The sequence below is a fragment of the Cajanus cajan genome, chromosome 6, assembly GCF_000230855.2.
Source record: "Cajanus cajan strain Asha chromosome 6, NIPB_CcT2T_4, whole genome shotgun sequence".
In the NCBI taxonomy this organism is placed as follows: Eukaryota; Viridiplantae; Streptophyta; class Magnoliopsida; order Fabales; family Fabaceae; genus Cajanus; species Cajanus cajan.
This window is the reverse complement of record NC_138522.1, coordinates 36,417,367-36,432,460: the sequence shown is the minus strand read 5'-3', so window position 1 is coordinate 36,432,460 and position 15,094 is coordinate 36,417,367. Positions and strand designations below refer to the sequence as shown.

Genomic DNA, 15,094 nt, shown 5'->3' with positions numbered 1-15,094 from the left:
TGGCCATGGCTACAAATTTCTGCCATTTCATTTTTATCCCATGGCTACGGATACAAAATTATCTGCATTTCTATGGATTTCACCTTCAATCTTTACTTTCCCTTCACCAAAAATTTTCATCAAAACATCAACAATCAAGAGAACCTAGCACAACTAAGTGCAAACACACAACACTACCAACAATACGCAACACGAAAATCATCTTAAAAGCAACATGCAACAAAAACTCAACTTAGAGCATCTCATACTTCCCTACACTCAAAAACCCACAACTTCAACTTCACCCCTTTCATTCATCAACATGCAACCAACAACACTCTCCGCATTCAGCAATTCTACTCAAGATTTAAACTATCTAACTTCCCTTACCTCTTATCAAATTGAAAATCCGAGCTCTGAGCTAAAGAGAAAAAAGAAGGAGAATGAAGAACGAAAATGACAACTCCAAGCATCGAGGAAGAAGAAAAATGAGGAAGAATGACAACGAAGGCCAATTAGGGCTTCAAGCTTCCTTGTACTCCTCTACCCAGCACCTTCAGACAATCCACAGGGAAAATGGTTCAGCACAAAGATTTCAACAATGAAAGGGTGAATGAAAAAAGAAGAAAGTGAGAATAGAGAAACAACAAGAGTAAAACGGTGCGGGTCTCACAATATCTACTAATTTCATTAACAACTAATTTCTAAAAAGAAATTTGACTATCCATCTTTAATAGAATTTCTCTCACAATCACTTTTTTTTCTACACAAGAGTCGAACTTCATATCTTAAGAAGATCAAATTTTACATGGCTCGAAACCACAACTCGTTGGCATAAAAAAATTATTTTGAAATGAAACGAGATAAATATTTAATTTTAACTATATGTCGATAATTACGCAACGTACTTGCGTATATAGTTTATATTTCATTGATAATTGTCCATCGACATGGTCATGTTTCGAGCTCTTCATCACCAACAAAACAGCAACAAACAAGGTACTCTAAAGTACCTTCCTTTTTCAAGTAAATTATTATTTTTACTCAAAATCCAAATACATGGCAGAGCCATAGAGCATGCAAATCAATAGAAATATGGCACGGATTTCATTCGGCGTCTTATTTTCGGGGTTATGGAAAGGGCCACAAAATTTGCTTCGGCCTTCGGGTGAATATGAATCCAGTTAACGAAAATATTGCGGAAACAAAAATACCGTCATATAAAATACAAATTAATAATTTAATTTAAATATATATTAATGATGTAAATCAATATTATCATCCAATTGTAAACTGTTATTAGGAGACATCTTGTATTTTGTGTTTACTAATTGATGGCCACACTTCAGCTTTTCCTTCATGCCCAAGTCGATCATGAACCCCTTACGATTTTATTATTGGCAGGACATTAAAACTTTCACAACTTATGAAAGTACCTCACCAACTTGAATCAGAAAGAGTGACAATTCCTCTTCTTATTTTTTACACTTATCATGGCAGTATGCTTCTCTCAAGAAGATAAAATGTTCATTTCTTTGCGAGGTCAATCTTCAATAATCATTGACAATTTCCAAACATACCAAAAACATTGTGAGTGTGTTTGGAAGTAGAATCTCTACAATAAGAAGAATGAGAGAAAAGAAAATACAATCTTAGATTTATTCATATATATTTTTGTCTGGATAAATTTATTCACACACATATATAATATATATATATATATATATATATATATATATATATTAGTCAAATAATCCCGTATAACTTAAGAGGAGGGGGTGAATTAAGTTTTTCAAATTTTTCTCTTATAAAACTTTTCCGAATTACTTTCTTATAAATTCAATTCCTTAGATAAATTTATATGTAAAGAATGAATGATGATGCAAACTACTCAATCACAATTATTAACAAGTAATTAAAAATGTAGGGAAAGAAGAATTGCAAACTCAATTTTATACTGGTTCGGTCAATCCTGCCTATGTCCAGTCCTCAAGTCTCCCACTTGAGATTTCCACTATTCTTGTAAACCTTACAAGACTTGAATCCTCTAACACCTCGAAACTCCCTTTCCTTGTGTTGAGATTCAAAAACCAACAAGGAAAAAAACCATTTTCTCTTTCACAGATCCAATGATCAATTTGAAATTACAGAATAACTCACTTTTAAGAGTAGATATACACTTTTATGATCTTAATGAACTCTTTTAGAATAATACAAATGAATTTGGCCAAGATATTTTTGTATATGAATTTTTCATCATAGAGTTTGTAAACTTCTTCTGAAAAATTATAGGTATTTATAGACAATTGTTTCTTAGGTTGTGTCTTTTCATGAAGAGTTGTAACTCTTTATAATTTTTCAGAAAATATACTCTGGTAATCGATTACAAGACTTGACAATCGATTACAATGGTTTTAAGTTTAAAAAATTTGAAACATTGTATCTTTTAAATTCAAATTTTTGAAGTTCTCTCTTCTGGTAATCGATTACAAGGTCTGGTAATCGATTACTAGAACACATTTTGTATTCAGAATTTAAACTTTGAAGTTTCTTTGTTCTGGTAATGGATTACAAGGTCTGATAATGGATTACTAGAACATATTTTTGCATTATTTTAAAAATTTTTATGTAAAAAACTTCATATCAATAATTTCTTTCACAAATCTCTTTTAAGAAATGATTTGAACTATTCTTTAAAGTTTTTAAGTCTTTCAAAAACATTTTTACTTACTTTCAAAAGATTTAAAACTTGCTTAAATTTAAAGAGATTAATTTGAGGTTTTTGAAAACTCTTTCTTAAGGTCAAGCATACTTGCAATTCTAAAAGATTTTTTTACATTCTTAGCTAAGTTGACAAAATTTATCTATGTAACACTTGAGATCTTGTTCTTGCATCAACTTGTTTTACCTCAACCTTGATTCTTCTTCAATACTTTATAATCACTTTGGCATCATCAAAACGTTTGTGCATATTTTCTTCCACAGTGTATATATATATATATATATATATATATATATATATATATATATATATATATAAGGAAAAAAACAAGAAAAATAAAATAAACATTTTCTATAAAATTCTCACTCTCATCAAGATGAAATGTTTGATCATAATCCTATATATTTAACATTTTATTATTTTTCAGTTTTTTTATTTTTTAAAAAAATTATTAATTTTAATTTTCTGAAAATGCATAAGACCTAAATTCAAAATTTGAACACATCAAAATTAGCCTCAAGTTAGTGAGAAAAGAAAATTCATAGTTAGTTGTCAAATTAATTAAATTTGAAATTAAAATTTAAATGTATATTAACATAAAATGAAGAAAAAAAATACTCGATATATGAAATTCAGAAAAGACATGAGGCTCAAAGAAAATAGTTATTACTCTTAAAATACTCTTATTTGATAATAACTCCTAAAAATGTGATTAAAAAAATTAACTTGTAGAAAGCACTTCCGTTCAAAATGATAATTCAGATATTTACATTTGTAATAACTATTTTAAGAGTTTTAGTAGCACGATTTTTTATCAGTTCAGATTTACATTACATTGCACAGAAATTAAACTCTTACATTAATAGTCAATTTACTTTTTTTTAATTATAAAAACTGACACCAGTTAGATTCTTTATCATCAATTCTCACAATCCTGTTTCCTTATGATTAGCTTTCTAATTTGTAACCAATTTTCTCCAAATAATTCAGAGTAAAAAGGTTTATATATTTAGATGACTAAAACTCAACCAAAAAGAAAATGTATCCTTTAAATTTCTTTTGGCTCAACTTGTTTCTGGCCAACGAATCGTTTAAAATTCATCTAAACTGTTTTAATCTTAGACCTTATTGTTATGCTTTCGGCCAGCATCATAAATCGTTTGAAAAAGAAGATAAAATTTGAAACATAAAAGATCCAAAACTGCTATATTGTGTTACAATTGCCCAAGAAGTATGGAGCAAGAACCTGGTACTTAAATTAAGGATTTAAGGAGATAAGTTAGTTATTGGGAATCAACTTCTTTAACAGCAAGAGGTTCATACCACTGAGGACCAAATCCAGCTGCTTTTCTCGCTTCCTCATTAAAGGGTGGTTTTAAAGGTCCTCTAAAATATGTTCTCACTATTGCATGAAACTTTGATATCACTTCATGTTCGTGCTCCTCCTCTGTTCTACTTCCTCTTTCCTCTTGCTCTGAGGCTGGATTCGTAGACCTCCGACATAGATACTTGAACCACTTTACTCCAGCAGCACAGTGAGTAATCTCTTCTGGATAAACTACGCTTTCTAGTAAATCTGCTGTAGTGTTGTCACCGCTGTTGCGGAAACGTAAGATTGTTGTAGGCAGCACATCAAGTCCTCTGGCCTGCCAGGGGTACATTTAGATACAATCAATAGCACAATTTTTATGTCATGTAGAATCATGTAAGTGACAATGCATCAAAATAAATTCATAGACGTTCTGTCTAACTGTTTCTTTCTGGGGTGTATAAAAGTTTATGGATGATATTCTATTAGAAGTCCATAATCGAGAATCAAATCCACGACCTTTTTTTGTCAGGAATGGGATTGTTGGATCCTGCTAGGCTACTAGTTGATCCACAAACAAGAACACTTTGTGAGCACTTAAGCATGAACGTAGTTCATTTCAAGGGTTTTACTAGTAGCAATTTAACTTGTTATAATTTTATCATAAATTGTAGTATTCTTCCCTCATCAAATGATGACAATAGAAAATCTCCAAGAAAATCAGTTACTTGAGAAATGAGAACCAATGAAAAACTAGATATGTAGAATAGTTTAAAGCACTAATTTGAATGTAAATAAGCAATGCAATTCAGGTCATCAAAACTGTGAAAACTATACTTTGGCACAGAAGATAAGTTTCCTGATGCTAATCAAGTTGTTTATCTAATTGAACAATATGGGCATGTTTGGACAAGCTTCCAAAGAAGCACTTTTAGGAGAGAAAAATAGGAAGAAAAATTAAAAAATGTTTCTCCATAAGTTAAAATTAGCTTATGTAAGAGTTAAAAATAAGATTTTGAAGAAGCTAATAGGATAAAGTTTCTACAAATTAGCTTACACACTTGTGATTTTCTCTTCCTATTTTTCTTTCTCTCTGAAAAGTGCTAATGGAGAAGTTTACCCTATATATATTTGCAAGATTTTTTCAACTATAGTAACAGCAAACAAGTTTTGTAAAGAAATAATATACAATGATTACACTCAACTTTGTCTTTCAGACTTCTGAGTTAGTTCCACCACCCCTGAATTTGGAATGCTATATTTTCATCAAAAATTGGTTCATATTCTTTTTCACCGAGTTAGCATAGAAAGTCAATGTCATAAAGAAATAATAATTTATCTTCATTTGATTTTTCCAGTGTTTTTCCTTTGTTTTAATATATAAGAGGAAGGAGTAGACATACACAACCAAAGGATAGAATACCTTCCCATTACATCATTTGGGAAGGGGAGGAAGGGCAATGAAGAAAACGTGAATGATAAATAAAATAAGAAAGGCAAAAACAAAAGAAATAATTCAAGTTTTCCAGTGTTTCGCACCAGCTAAATGGGACAAATTAAAAGCACTCCATGTGGTGCAGTCCCACCAGATCGTACTCTCCCTTCTTTCAAGGTATATGCAATAAAATAATTGCTACATGTTCCTTCGGACAAGCCGATAAGTGGCACCCCAGCACAAAATAGTAATAAAATAATTTTTAACAGTCCAACCAACCATACAGATAACAAAAATAAGTGAATATAAACTGCTTGTAGTTTCAAATTTCCAAGCTTAAAACGAACAAGATAAACCTTCCCCAAAATTGATCCAGAACTTTTCCTGTAAAACATTTAATTCCACTTCAATCAGAAAACTTTGCCCTTCAGTTCTTCACAAGAGAAGCTTTACACCAAAACAAGTAGTAACTACAAGTCGACAAGAGATAGAAGAAACCCACATCTTACTTCAAGAAAGAAAAGAAAACTATTTGGAATATTATGAGTTTTTTTTTTTTTTTTTTTAGAAACTATTTTGTAGAACAATTTTCGAAACAAGAAACAAACAGTCCATATGTGGAGTTTTCTTTTGTAAGAAAATAAGAGCTTGTTAAAGGCATAGAAATTCCAAGGATTGCTAAAGCACACCACAACCCCACCCCACCCAAAAGGGGTGGAAGAAAGAACACAGTCCATGAATCCAGCATTAAGAATCAATCCTCTTGCTTCCATCTTGATCTCCACACGTGATACAAGTGTCTAATGAAGTTAATAATTTTAATTCATCGTGAGCATAAAGCAAAACTATAAATAACCAAAAATGAGTATGGCAAAAAAGCTCAAAGACACACCTCATGGACACAATGTTCAACAGCTAACCGTGCTAGTAAATCCTGGGAAGTAGCAGTAGCAGAATCCCAAAGGCCATCATGAGCCGGTAATGCTCCATAATAAGAACCTAGCTCCTCAAGTCGTGCAGCAAGAAGAGTGAAGTGTCGCCCTTCATCCTGTGCCACCTTCACAAAATCTGTAAAGAATTCTCTAGGCATTGACTCTTGCTTGCCAAAACGTGCTATTATATCCTGCATTCATGTATTATACACATAAATATTTACCAATATATGTTTAGTTCAATAAAAAACATATATTGATGTATTTATACACATGAATTGTATGAAAAAACAAAACGTGTTGCAAACAAACAATAAAAACACACTAAAGGAGGCCCCAATAAAGTTTAGTTCAATACTCTAGTAGTGATGAGTGTGATCCTAATACTGAGATCTAGAAGCACAGCTTACTAAAATTTTAGTGGGAACTCGGGGTACCAAAGTTAAATTGTCATTAGACACTTGATTTAGACATGGAGAACAGAATCATGCAGAAACAAGAGTAAAACATGTCATGTCTCTCCCATTAAAGAATATTTATATTGAGCCACACAGCTCAATCACAGAGATAAAGTAAAAGTCTAAGGATATGAAATATTAAATGCCTTTTTTAATTATTATTTTGCAGGAAGACTGTAACAGTACTAAAATGGAAAAGAAATCAGAATAAAGGAAAAGGCAAGGAATGGCAGTGATTGTATTCTTCTATCAGCAAATAGGTACCAATAGTAAAGGATGAGTACAGAATTAGAGAATATGAGGTGAGAGAGAGAAATCAGAAAAATACAGATGAGAAGAGAAAGAGACAATTCATCATTCTACACTACTCTCACTAAAGGGCAAAAGTTGTTATTATACTGCCAGCCTACTTTCCTTGCACGAGATCTCTCAGCCTAGTGTTGGTCATCTTAGTGCGTGTGCTCCTCCTGAGCAAAGCATTCTCTGGAAAGGCTGCCACGTGTCCTTCCTCAATAACTAACTTATCATTTTCTGCCTGAAGAGGAATATTCTCCTCTGGGCCCATGACAATGCTTCCCCATTGAAAATAACCTTGTCCTCAAGGTTGAAATTGGGATATAGGTGGCTCATGTCCTCTGCATTTTCCCAAGTAGCTTCAGAAACCTCTTGTCCACTCCACTGAACCAGGACCTGAGGAATGAGTTGCTCTCCTTTAAGAATCGTACGTCTGTTGAGGACTTGTAGAGGTTGCAGCATGATACCTTCTTCATCAATAAGTAATGGAAAAGGAATAGTTGTTGCAGTGTCATCTCCCTTGAATTCCTTTAGCTGTGAAACATGAAAGATAGGATGTATTTTAGCATTGACCGGCAGCAGTAACTTGTAAGCCACCGAACCAATCTTAGCAAGGATAGTAAAAGGGCCAAAGTATCTCATGCTAAGTTTTTGATTCTGTCGCAACTGAACTGAATGCTGCCGATACGGTTTCAGTTTCACCCACACTTTATCACCAATCTGAAAGTGTTTCTCAATCCTCTTCTTATCTGCTTGATGTTTCATGTACTGTTGGGCCCTGAATAAATTCTCCTTAAGCTTGTTCAACAAAGCATCTCTGGCTAGTAAGGAATCCTTAACTGATTGGTTATCAGATGGTGACGGTTGATACCTCAATAAGCCAGGAGGGTCTCTGCCATAGACCACTTTGAAAGGAGTCATGCCAATGCTATGATGGAAGGAAGTATTGTACCAATACTCAGCCCATGGTAAAAAATTGACCCAAGTCTTAGGTGATTGTGAAGTGAAACACCTTAGATACAACTCCAAGGCTTTGTTGACAGCTTCAGTTTGCCCATCTGATTGGGGGTGATAAGCTGTACTCATGGCCAATGTGGTGCCTTGTAGTTTAAACAATTGCTGCCAAAATTTACTTGTGAAAGTCTTATCTCTATCAGAGACAATGGACTTAGGCATGCCATGAAGTCGAACCACTGTATTGCAGAACAGGTCAGCGACTTGAGTGCTTGTATAATCTGCTTTCAAAGGTTGAAAATGGGCATATTTGGATAACCTGTCCACTATGACCAGAATCACAGTAAAGCCTTTTGAAACTGGCAGGCCAGTGATAAAATCCATACTGATATCTTCCCATATCTGAGAAGGGATGGGCAAAGGTTGCAACAGCCCAGCAGGTTGCACAGCAGCATATTTGGCTTGTTGACAGATGGAACAATGTTGTACAAACCTGTGTATTTGTTCCTTCATTTTGGGCCAATAGAACTCTGCTTTCACTCTGGAAATCGTCCTTGCAATTCCAAAATGACCGCCAATGGGAGAGCAATGATATTCTTCTAGGATTTTGGATATCAAGGGAGACTGCTGTGGAATTACCAATCTGCCTTTCCAAAATAGAAGTTGATCCTTACTAGAAAGATGAGGATTCTGATTGTTACCCAGCTCACAATCCTGTAACTGCTGTTTCCAATACTCATCCGTGGCAATGTCGTGTTTGAGCTCTTGCAAAAATGTTGGCTGAGTTTCAGACCAAGCCATGTAAAAAGATCTGGACAAAGCATCCGCAGGAATGTTATCTTTCCCAGGTTTATACTCAATTTTGAAATCATAGCCAAGAAATTTGTGAAGCCATTGTTGTTGCTCAGGGGTTTGAATTGTTTGATCTGTTAGATGGCGCAAGCTACGTTGATCAGTTCTAATTGTGAATTGGTGGCCCAATAGGTAATGCCTGAATTTAGCCAATGCCTCTGTGATGGCATATAACTCCCTGGAATAAGCAGATTGCTTTTGCATCCGAGGGGATAGCTTTTTGGAGAAAAAAGCAATAGGGTGTTTGCCTTGGCTGAGTACAGCGCCTATACCAGTCCCTGATGCATCAGTTTCTAATATAAAAGGCTGATTAAAATTAGGTAAGGCAAGCACTGGAGCTGTGGTAATGGCTTCTCTCAAGCTCTGAAAGGTCTTTGATGCAATGTCAGACCAATGAAAAGCATCTTTTTTGAGCAGGTTTGTTAACGGTTCAGCAAGAGCAGCATAATTCTTTATAAACCGTCTATAGTAACCTGTGATGCCTAAGAACCCTCTGAGCTGTTTGAGATTTGTTGGCTCTGGCCAGTTTAAAATAGCCTGCACCTTTGCTTTGTCCATAGAAACCCCTTTTCGCAGAAACGGTATGGCCCAAATAATCTACTTGTTGTGTAGCAAAAGTGCACTTAGACAACTTTGCATACAAAACATGAGATTGTAGAAGCTGTAAAACCGCTTCTAAATGTTGGAGATGAGAGGACCAGTTGGGGCTATACACGAGGATATCATCAAAGAATACAAGAACACACTTTCTCAGTAATTTCTGAAACACCCGATTCATTAGTTGTTGAAATGTGGCAGGGGCATTGGTAAGCCCAAAAGGCATCACCAACCATTCATAATGGCCTTGATGCGTTCTGAAAGCAGTCTTGTGTCTGTCCTCTGGCTTCACAAGAATTTGATGATATCCGGACCTCAAATCCAACTTTGAAAAGAATTGTGCACCAAAAAGCTCATCAAGTAATTCATCCACAGTTGGCATAGGAAAATTATCCTTAACTGTGATGGTATTAAGGGCCCTATAATCAGTGCAAAATCTCCATGATCCATCTTTCTTCTTGACTAATAAGATTGGAGAGGAGAAAGGACTAGTGCTGGGTGTAATTATGCCTTCAGCGAGCATATCTGCAACCATCTTTTCAATTTGAGCTTTTTGACTGTGAGCATACCTATACGGTCTGACCTTAACAGGATTACTGCCTTCTATTAAAGGTATGGAATGATCCTGAAACCGTTGAGGTGGTAGACCTGAGGGTTTGGTGAAAACCTCCTTATAAGTATGCAACAACAAAACAAGTGCAGGTTCCAAATTTTGAGGTATTTCCTCACAGAATTCAGACTTGTTGTCAGATTCTTGTAGCTGTATAGAAAACACTTCAGCAATGGCATGAGTTTGATGGAGCCTTTTGATATGGTGAAACTGGGCTAGCTGAGGCAAGTTCTGTTTTTCACCATATAAGGTGATAAACTTACCATCTAGCAGAAATTTGAAGGCTAGAGCACTGTAATCAGCCACATGAGGGCCTAAGGTTGCCAACCATGCTGCACCTAGCACCAAGTCTGCTCCTGCTACTGGTAACAAATAGACAGGAAATTGGAGAGTGTAGCCTTGCACCTCAACTTGCAGGTCAGAAATAAAGCCTTCAGCAGACATTGAATTTCCATTTCCCACCATCACTTGGAAATTTGGGGCTGGTTCGATTGGTAATTTCAGAAAGTGAGCAATCCGTGGCTGCAAGAAATTATCAGAACTGCCACTGTCCAATAAAATGTTTACTGGACAACCATTAATTCGACCCTGGAACTTAATGGTACCAACTCCACTACTGCCTTTTAGAGCATTGAAAGACAAATGATGATCAGTTGCATCTTGTGGTAAGCTGTCTACAGAATCAGTCTGAATCACATTGTCCTCATGGGTGCACTGCTCCTCATCAACTTGCAGGATCATGTAATGCTTGTTAGGACACCTATGGTTTGGTGAAAAACGTTCATCACAAGTATAGCAAAGGCCTTTTTCGCGCCGAATCTGCATTTCAGTGGGTGTCATTTTTTTAATAGGATTGGCCGGTTGGGCGAATGGTTTAACTGTGGGGGTAGGCAAGAGAGGGGGTTGGGAATTTTGTAGTTTAGGATATGTGTATGGGGTGGTCTGTGTGTAAGGTTTATATGGTGGTTGAGATTTTGGTTTGGGAATGTATTTTTCTTCAAAGAGTTTGGCTAAGGACACAGCCTTAAGAATGGAAAGTGGGTTTTGTGCTATAACTTCTCGTTTTAAGTCTGGTTTAAGGCCACTAATGAAGCAATCTAGGAGGGCATCAGGACTAAGGCCATAAACTCTATTAGCTAAAGACATAAATTCAGTATAGTAATTACTAACAGAATTTGATTGAGAAAGCTTAAAGAGTGTAGATCTAGGACAATCATAAGGTGAAGGACCAAACTCTAATTCCAAGGCTTTTGCAAATTGTTTCCAATTTTGAAAAGGTTGAGTTCTAGTAATCATCTGGAACCAAGGGATCACATCCTTTTCAAAATGTAGGGCAGCAATAGATAATCTATGTTCATCAGGTGTCCCATAAAATTCAAAGAATTGTTCTGCTTTAAACAGCCATTGCAAAACATTTTCACCATCAAAGCGTGGAAAATCAACCTTAACATTTCTCACATGGTATGGAGGTTTGGGCCCAGGAGGTGGATCTGAGATGTTTGTGCTTACCGTGCTAAAAGGAGGTGGAGTATGAGGTCCTTGATGAACCAGAGTAAGTCTGAGTTTCTCCAAAGCAGCTTCAATTCCATCCAAACGGGTAGCAGTTTGTTGATCTCGAGTGTCTAATAAGGCAGCAAAGTCATTGTCGCGTTGCTCTAACAGCTCTACAACTTTCTTCAAATCACGAATATCTGAGGTCACCTCTTTCATGCGAGTATTCTCAGCCATTTGCAGAAAAGTTGATGTAGCAGAATGAAAGCACCAATGTAACAGTACTAAAATGGAAAAGAAATCAGAATAAAGGAAAAGGCAAGGAATGGCAGTGATTGTATTCTTCTATCAGCAAATAGGTACCAATAGTAAAGGATGAGTACAGAATTAGAGAATATGAGGTGAGAGAGAGAAATCAGAAAAATACAGATGAGAAGAGAAAGAGACAATTCATCATTCTACACTACTCTCACTAAAGGGCAAAAGTTGTTATTATACTGCCAGCCTACTTTCCTTGCACGAAATCTCTCAGCCTAGTGTTGGTCATCTTAGTGCGTGTGCTCCTCCTGAGCAAAGCATTCTCTGGAAAGGCTGCCACGTGTCCTTCCTCATAACTAACTTATCATTTTCTGCCTGAAGAGGAATATTCTCCTCTGGGCCCATGACAAAGACTAGACTCTAAGGCTATATTTGGATTAGTGGTAGAAGGTGAAACAGAGGAAGATGAAATGGAAAGAGAAGTTTTTCCATTGTAAAATAAGGATGGGCTATATTCATTCTATTCTGTTACTTAAACTTTCTTTTCCCCAAATTAGAGTGCAATTGATAAAGCCAAAGCTTTTGAACTATGAAATGACTATTTTATCTTTACTAATTTTGCCTTAAACATAGATAAGTCGCTTCTCCAATTCTTTTATCTTTACTTATTTTACCATCATTCCATTTCTAGCCACCATTTTCCACCATTAAACTCCAAAACAAATTCAGAAAACCCAACACCTTAATCAGAAAAACTCCACCTTTACCTCGTCAATCTACGTCACAATAATGCAAAAGGGAAAATTGTACTAACCTACGCTATGGTATTCTTAAAAGACATCCACACTTCCTCTAGTTTGTAGAAAACATTCACCACCCCTAACATAGCATCAAACAATAACCCTTTAAAATTGGTGTATTCTTATTCATCTAAATAGCCCGAACACTAATCTCTTTCCCCAAAATAACAAAAAACACACAGTGAAAAGAAAAATCGAGAGAAACTTATGGAAAGATCAGGCACTTCACAAATAATACATAGGAGAACTATTGAGAATCTGGGAGTGCACAGTATAATTTTACCTCTACAACATAGAACTATATTCACCTTCTTAAAAATCGTGGGATGCAGAGTTGTAAAGTCCTATGGGTATCTCCCATTAACATGGTAACTTCAGTTATTTCACGAAGAGTGTGTCACTTGATTAAACAAAATAAAGGGGTTTGTGTTGCTTGATTAAACAAATAGGGGGAGGTGAATGCTTATTTAAAAACTAGAGGGGGTATGAGTGTAATTTGAGGAAACCTTAGGAGAGGTGAGAGTAATTTTCATTACATAGTGTTTGGTTGGAGGAGAGGGAAAGGGATGGATTTTTATAAACTTTTCTTGTTTGGACTTTGGTTCAATTTTTTTGGAGGGGAATGAAGGGGAACAAAATCTCTCCTCTTCAAATTTTAACTCCCCTCCAATATTGAGAGATTTGGAAGGAAGGGGAGGGATTTTCGCTTAACATAGTGTATGGTTGGAAGGGAATGTAAGGGAGGACAGGAGCGGGATTCTAAAACATTTTTAGTACAATGTCAAAAATGTCCTTATTTATATTTTTAAGAGTTAAAGTTATAAGGATACAAAGGTAAATTAGTTTTTAAAATCTCTTCCTTCTCCCTGTGAACTAGCAAGAAAAGTGTTACCTCCCTTTCCCTCAAAATTTCTTACTCTTCCCCTCCCCTTCCTTCCCTCCCCTCTCCTCCCTTCCTTTGAACCAAACAAGTCCTAAAACATTTTTAGTATAATATTCAAAATATCCTTACTAATGTTTTTGAATTTAAAATTATAAGGATACAAAGCTAAATTGATTTTTAAAATCTCTCATCTCCCCTTGTGAACCAAATAAGAAAAGAATTACACCTCCTTCCCTCCCCTCCTTTGAACCAAACAAACCCTTAAAAAAAAATCCATTCAAATGAAGCATTTCCTCTTCTCTTCACAAACCAGTAAAACCACTAATCTAGTATTTTTTCATTCAAGTTATCTTCTGTTATGTCTTTTTACTCTCTGAAAATTACTTCTGTGGGGTTGAAATTGACTGATCTCAGCTCCTCTAAAGTGAACAACTTATTTTAGAGGACTAAATAAGTAATCTCAACCGCTAATAAAAAAAACCACCACTGATATTACCTGCACATGCCTATCAAAATTATGAATGTGTTACCTCAGTTTAGAGGAGACAAATTCTGAAATCAAATTTATAAACAATATAGCCTACTATTCATTTCGTTCTATTATTTTTCAATTCCCTGAAATGGAATCTTCGTTTTGTTTTCAACAGACATAAAGAATAGAATGACATTTTTAATCCAAATTATTCCGTCTCAATATGTTTCTGTTCCATTAACTACAACACAACCAATTCAAACATAGCCTACATAAAGTGTTCCATTCCATGCAAACCATCTTAATGCAAGGGGAGTTAATCCACAAATACCCAAGACAAGTCAATGGCCCAGCTTTCAGTGTGAGCAAGGCTATGAACGATGGCTATCCTGCTCTGCAAGCTACCCGCTTTGCCCAGCTTCGGCATCAGACCTGGCGCCACCAACTTCACCTGCCAACACATTATTCTATTCGTGTCAGTCACAATGAGGCATTTCGCCGAACACCTGAGATTGGAAGGCGAGAATGAAGAATGGTGCAGACAGAGGATAGCCTCGCGGGTCGATCAGGGACCATGAGCTCGCCGGAAGGGTGGTAGGGCTCCGCCATGGCGCCATCGAGCCACCGCGAAGCAACGGCGTCGCCGAGTCGCGCCTTCTCGAAGGGGTCGCCGGTGTTCAGAACTCGGAGCGCCGCTTCCACTAAGGTTTCCATCGAATGAGTCAGTTTTTGTTTTCCCTGTGGATGTGTTAATACCGAATGTTTTGTACACAAAAAATTTAATTATTTACTACAGTTAATATGTTAATGAATGTTGACTAAAATTTTGATTATTTACTGTGGTGTTTTAAATTTAACCAAAATCATATTTAAGTTTATATTTTAGAAAATACATTCTTTATTCATGACCTCACAGTCAATTTTTGAATTAACAATAATTACATTATTATAAATATAATTAATTTTTATATTTTTATCTTATGGATTAAAAAAGGCCTTTGATAATATTGGATATGACATGTTTGTTATTTTTTACTTCAATTATGTT

The 15,094-nt window shown here is 35.6% G+C and overlaps 1 protein-coding gene across 2 annotated transcripts; it reads right to left on the bottom strand.

Moving 5' to 3' along the window:
• Nucleotides 1-3,745: 3,745 nt before the first annotated feature.
• Nucleotides 3,746-14,800, bottom strand: LOC109798050 (3-oxoacyl-acyl-carrier synthase-like protein (Protein of unknown function DUF455)). Of its 2 annotated transcripts, none has more exons than XM_020358252.3 (4): nucleotides 14,590-14,800; nucleotides 14,378-14,497; nucleotides 6,338-6,568; nucleotides 3,746-4,347 (listed from the first exon to the last, which is right to left on the bottom strand). In XM_020358252.3, exons 1-4 carry the CDS (start codon nucleotides 14,758-14,760, stop codon nucleotides 3,985-3,987), a joined length of 885 nt encoding a protein of 294 aa, XP_020213841.1. In that variant the 5' UTR covers nucleotides 14,761-14,800; the 3' UTR covers nucleotides 3,746-3,984. The 2 variants fall into 2 exon arrangements, with proteins under 2 accessions (XP_020213841.1, XP_082933109.1); XM_083076983.1 differs by adding an exon at nucleotides 11,652-11,917 and having other exon boundaries at nucleotides 14,378-14,733.
• Nucleotides 14,801-15,094: the final 294 nt, after the last annotated feature.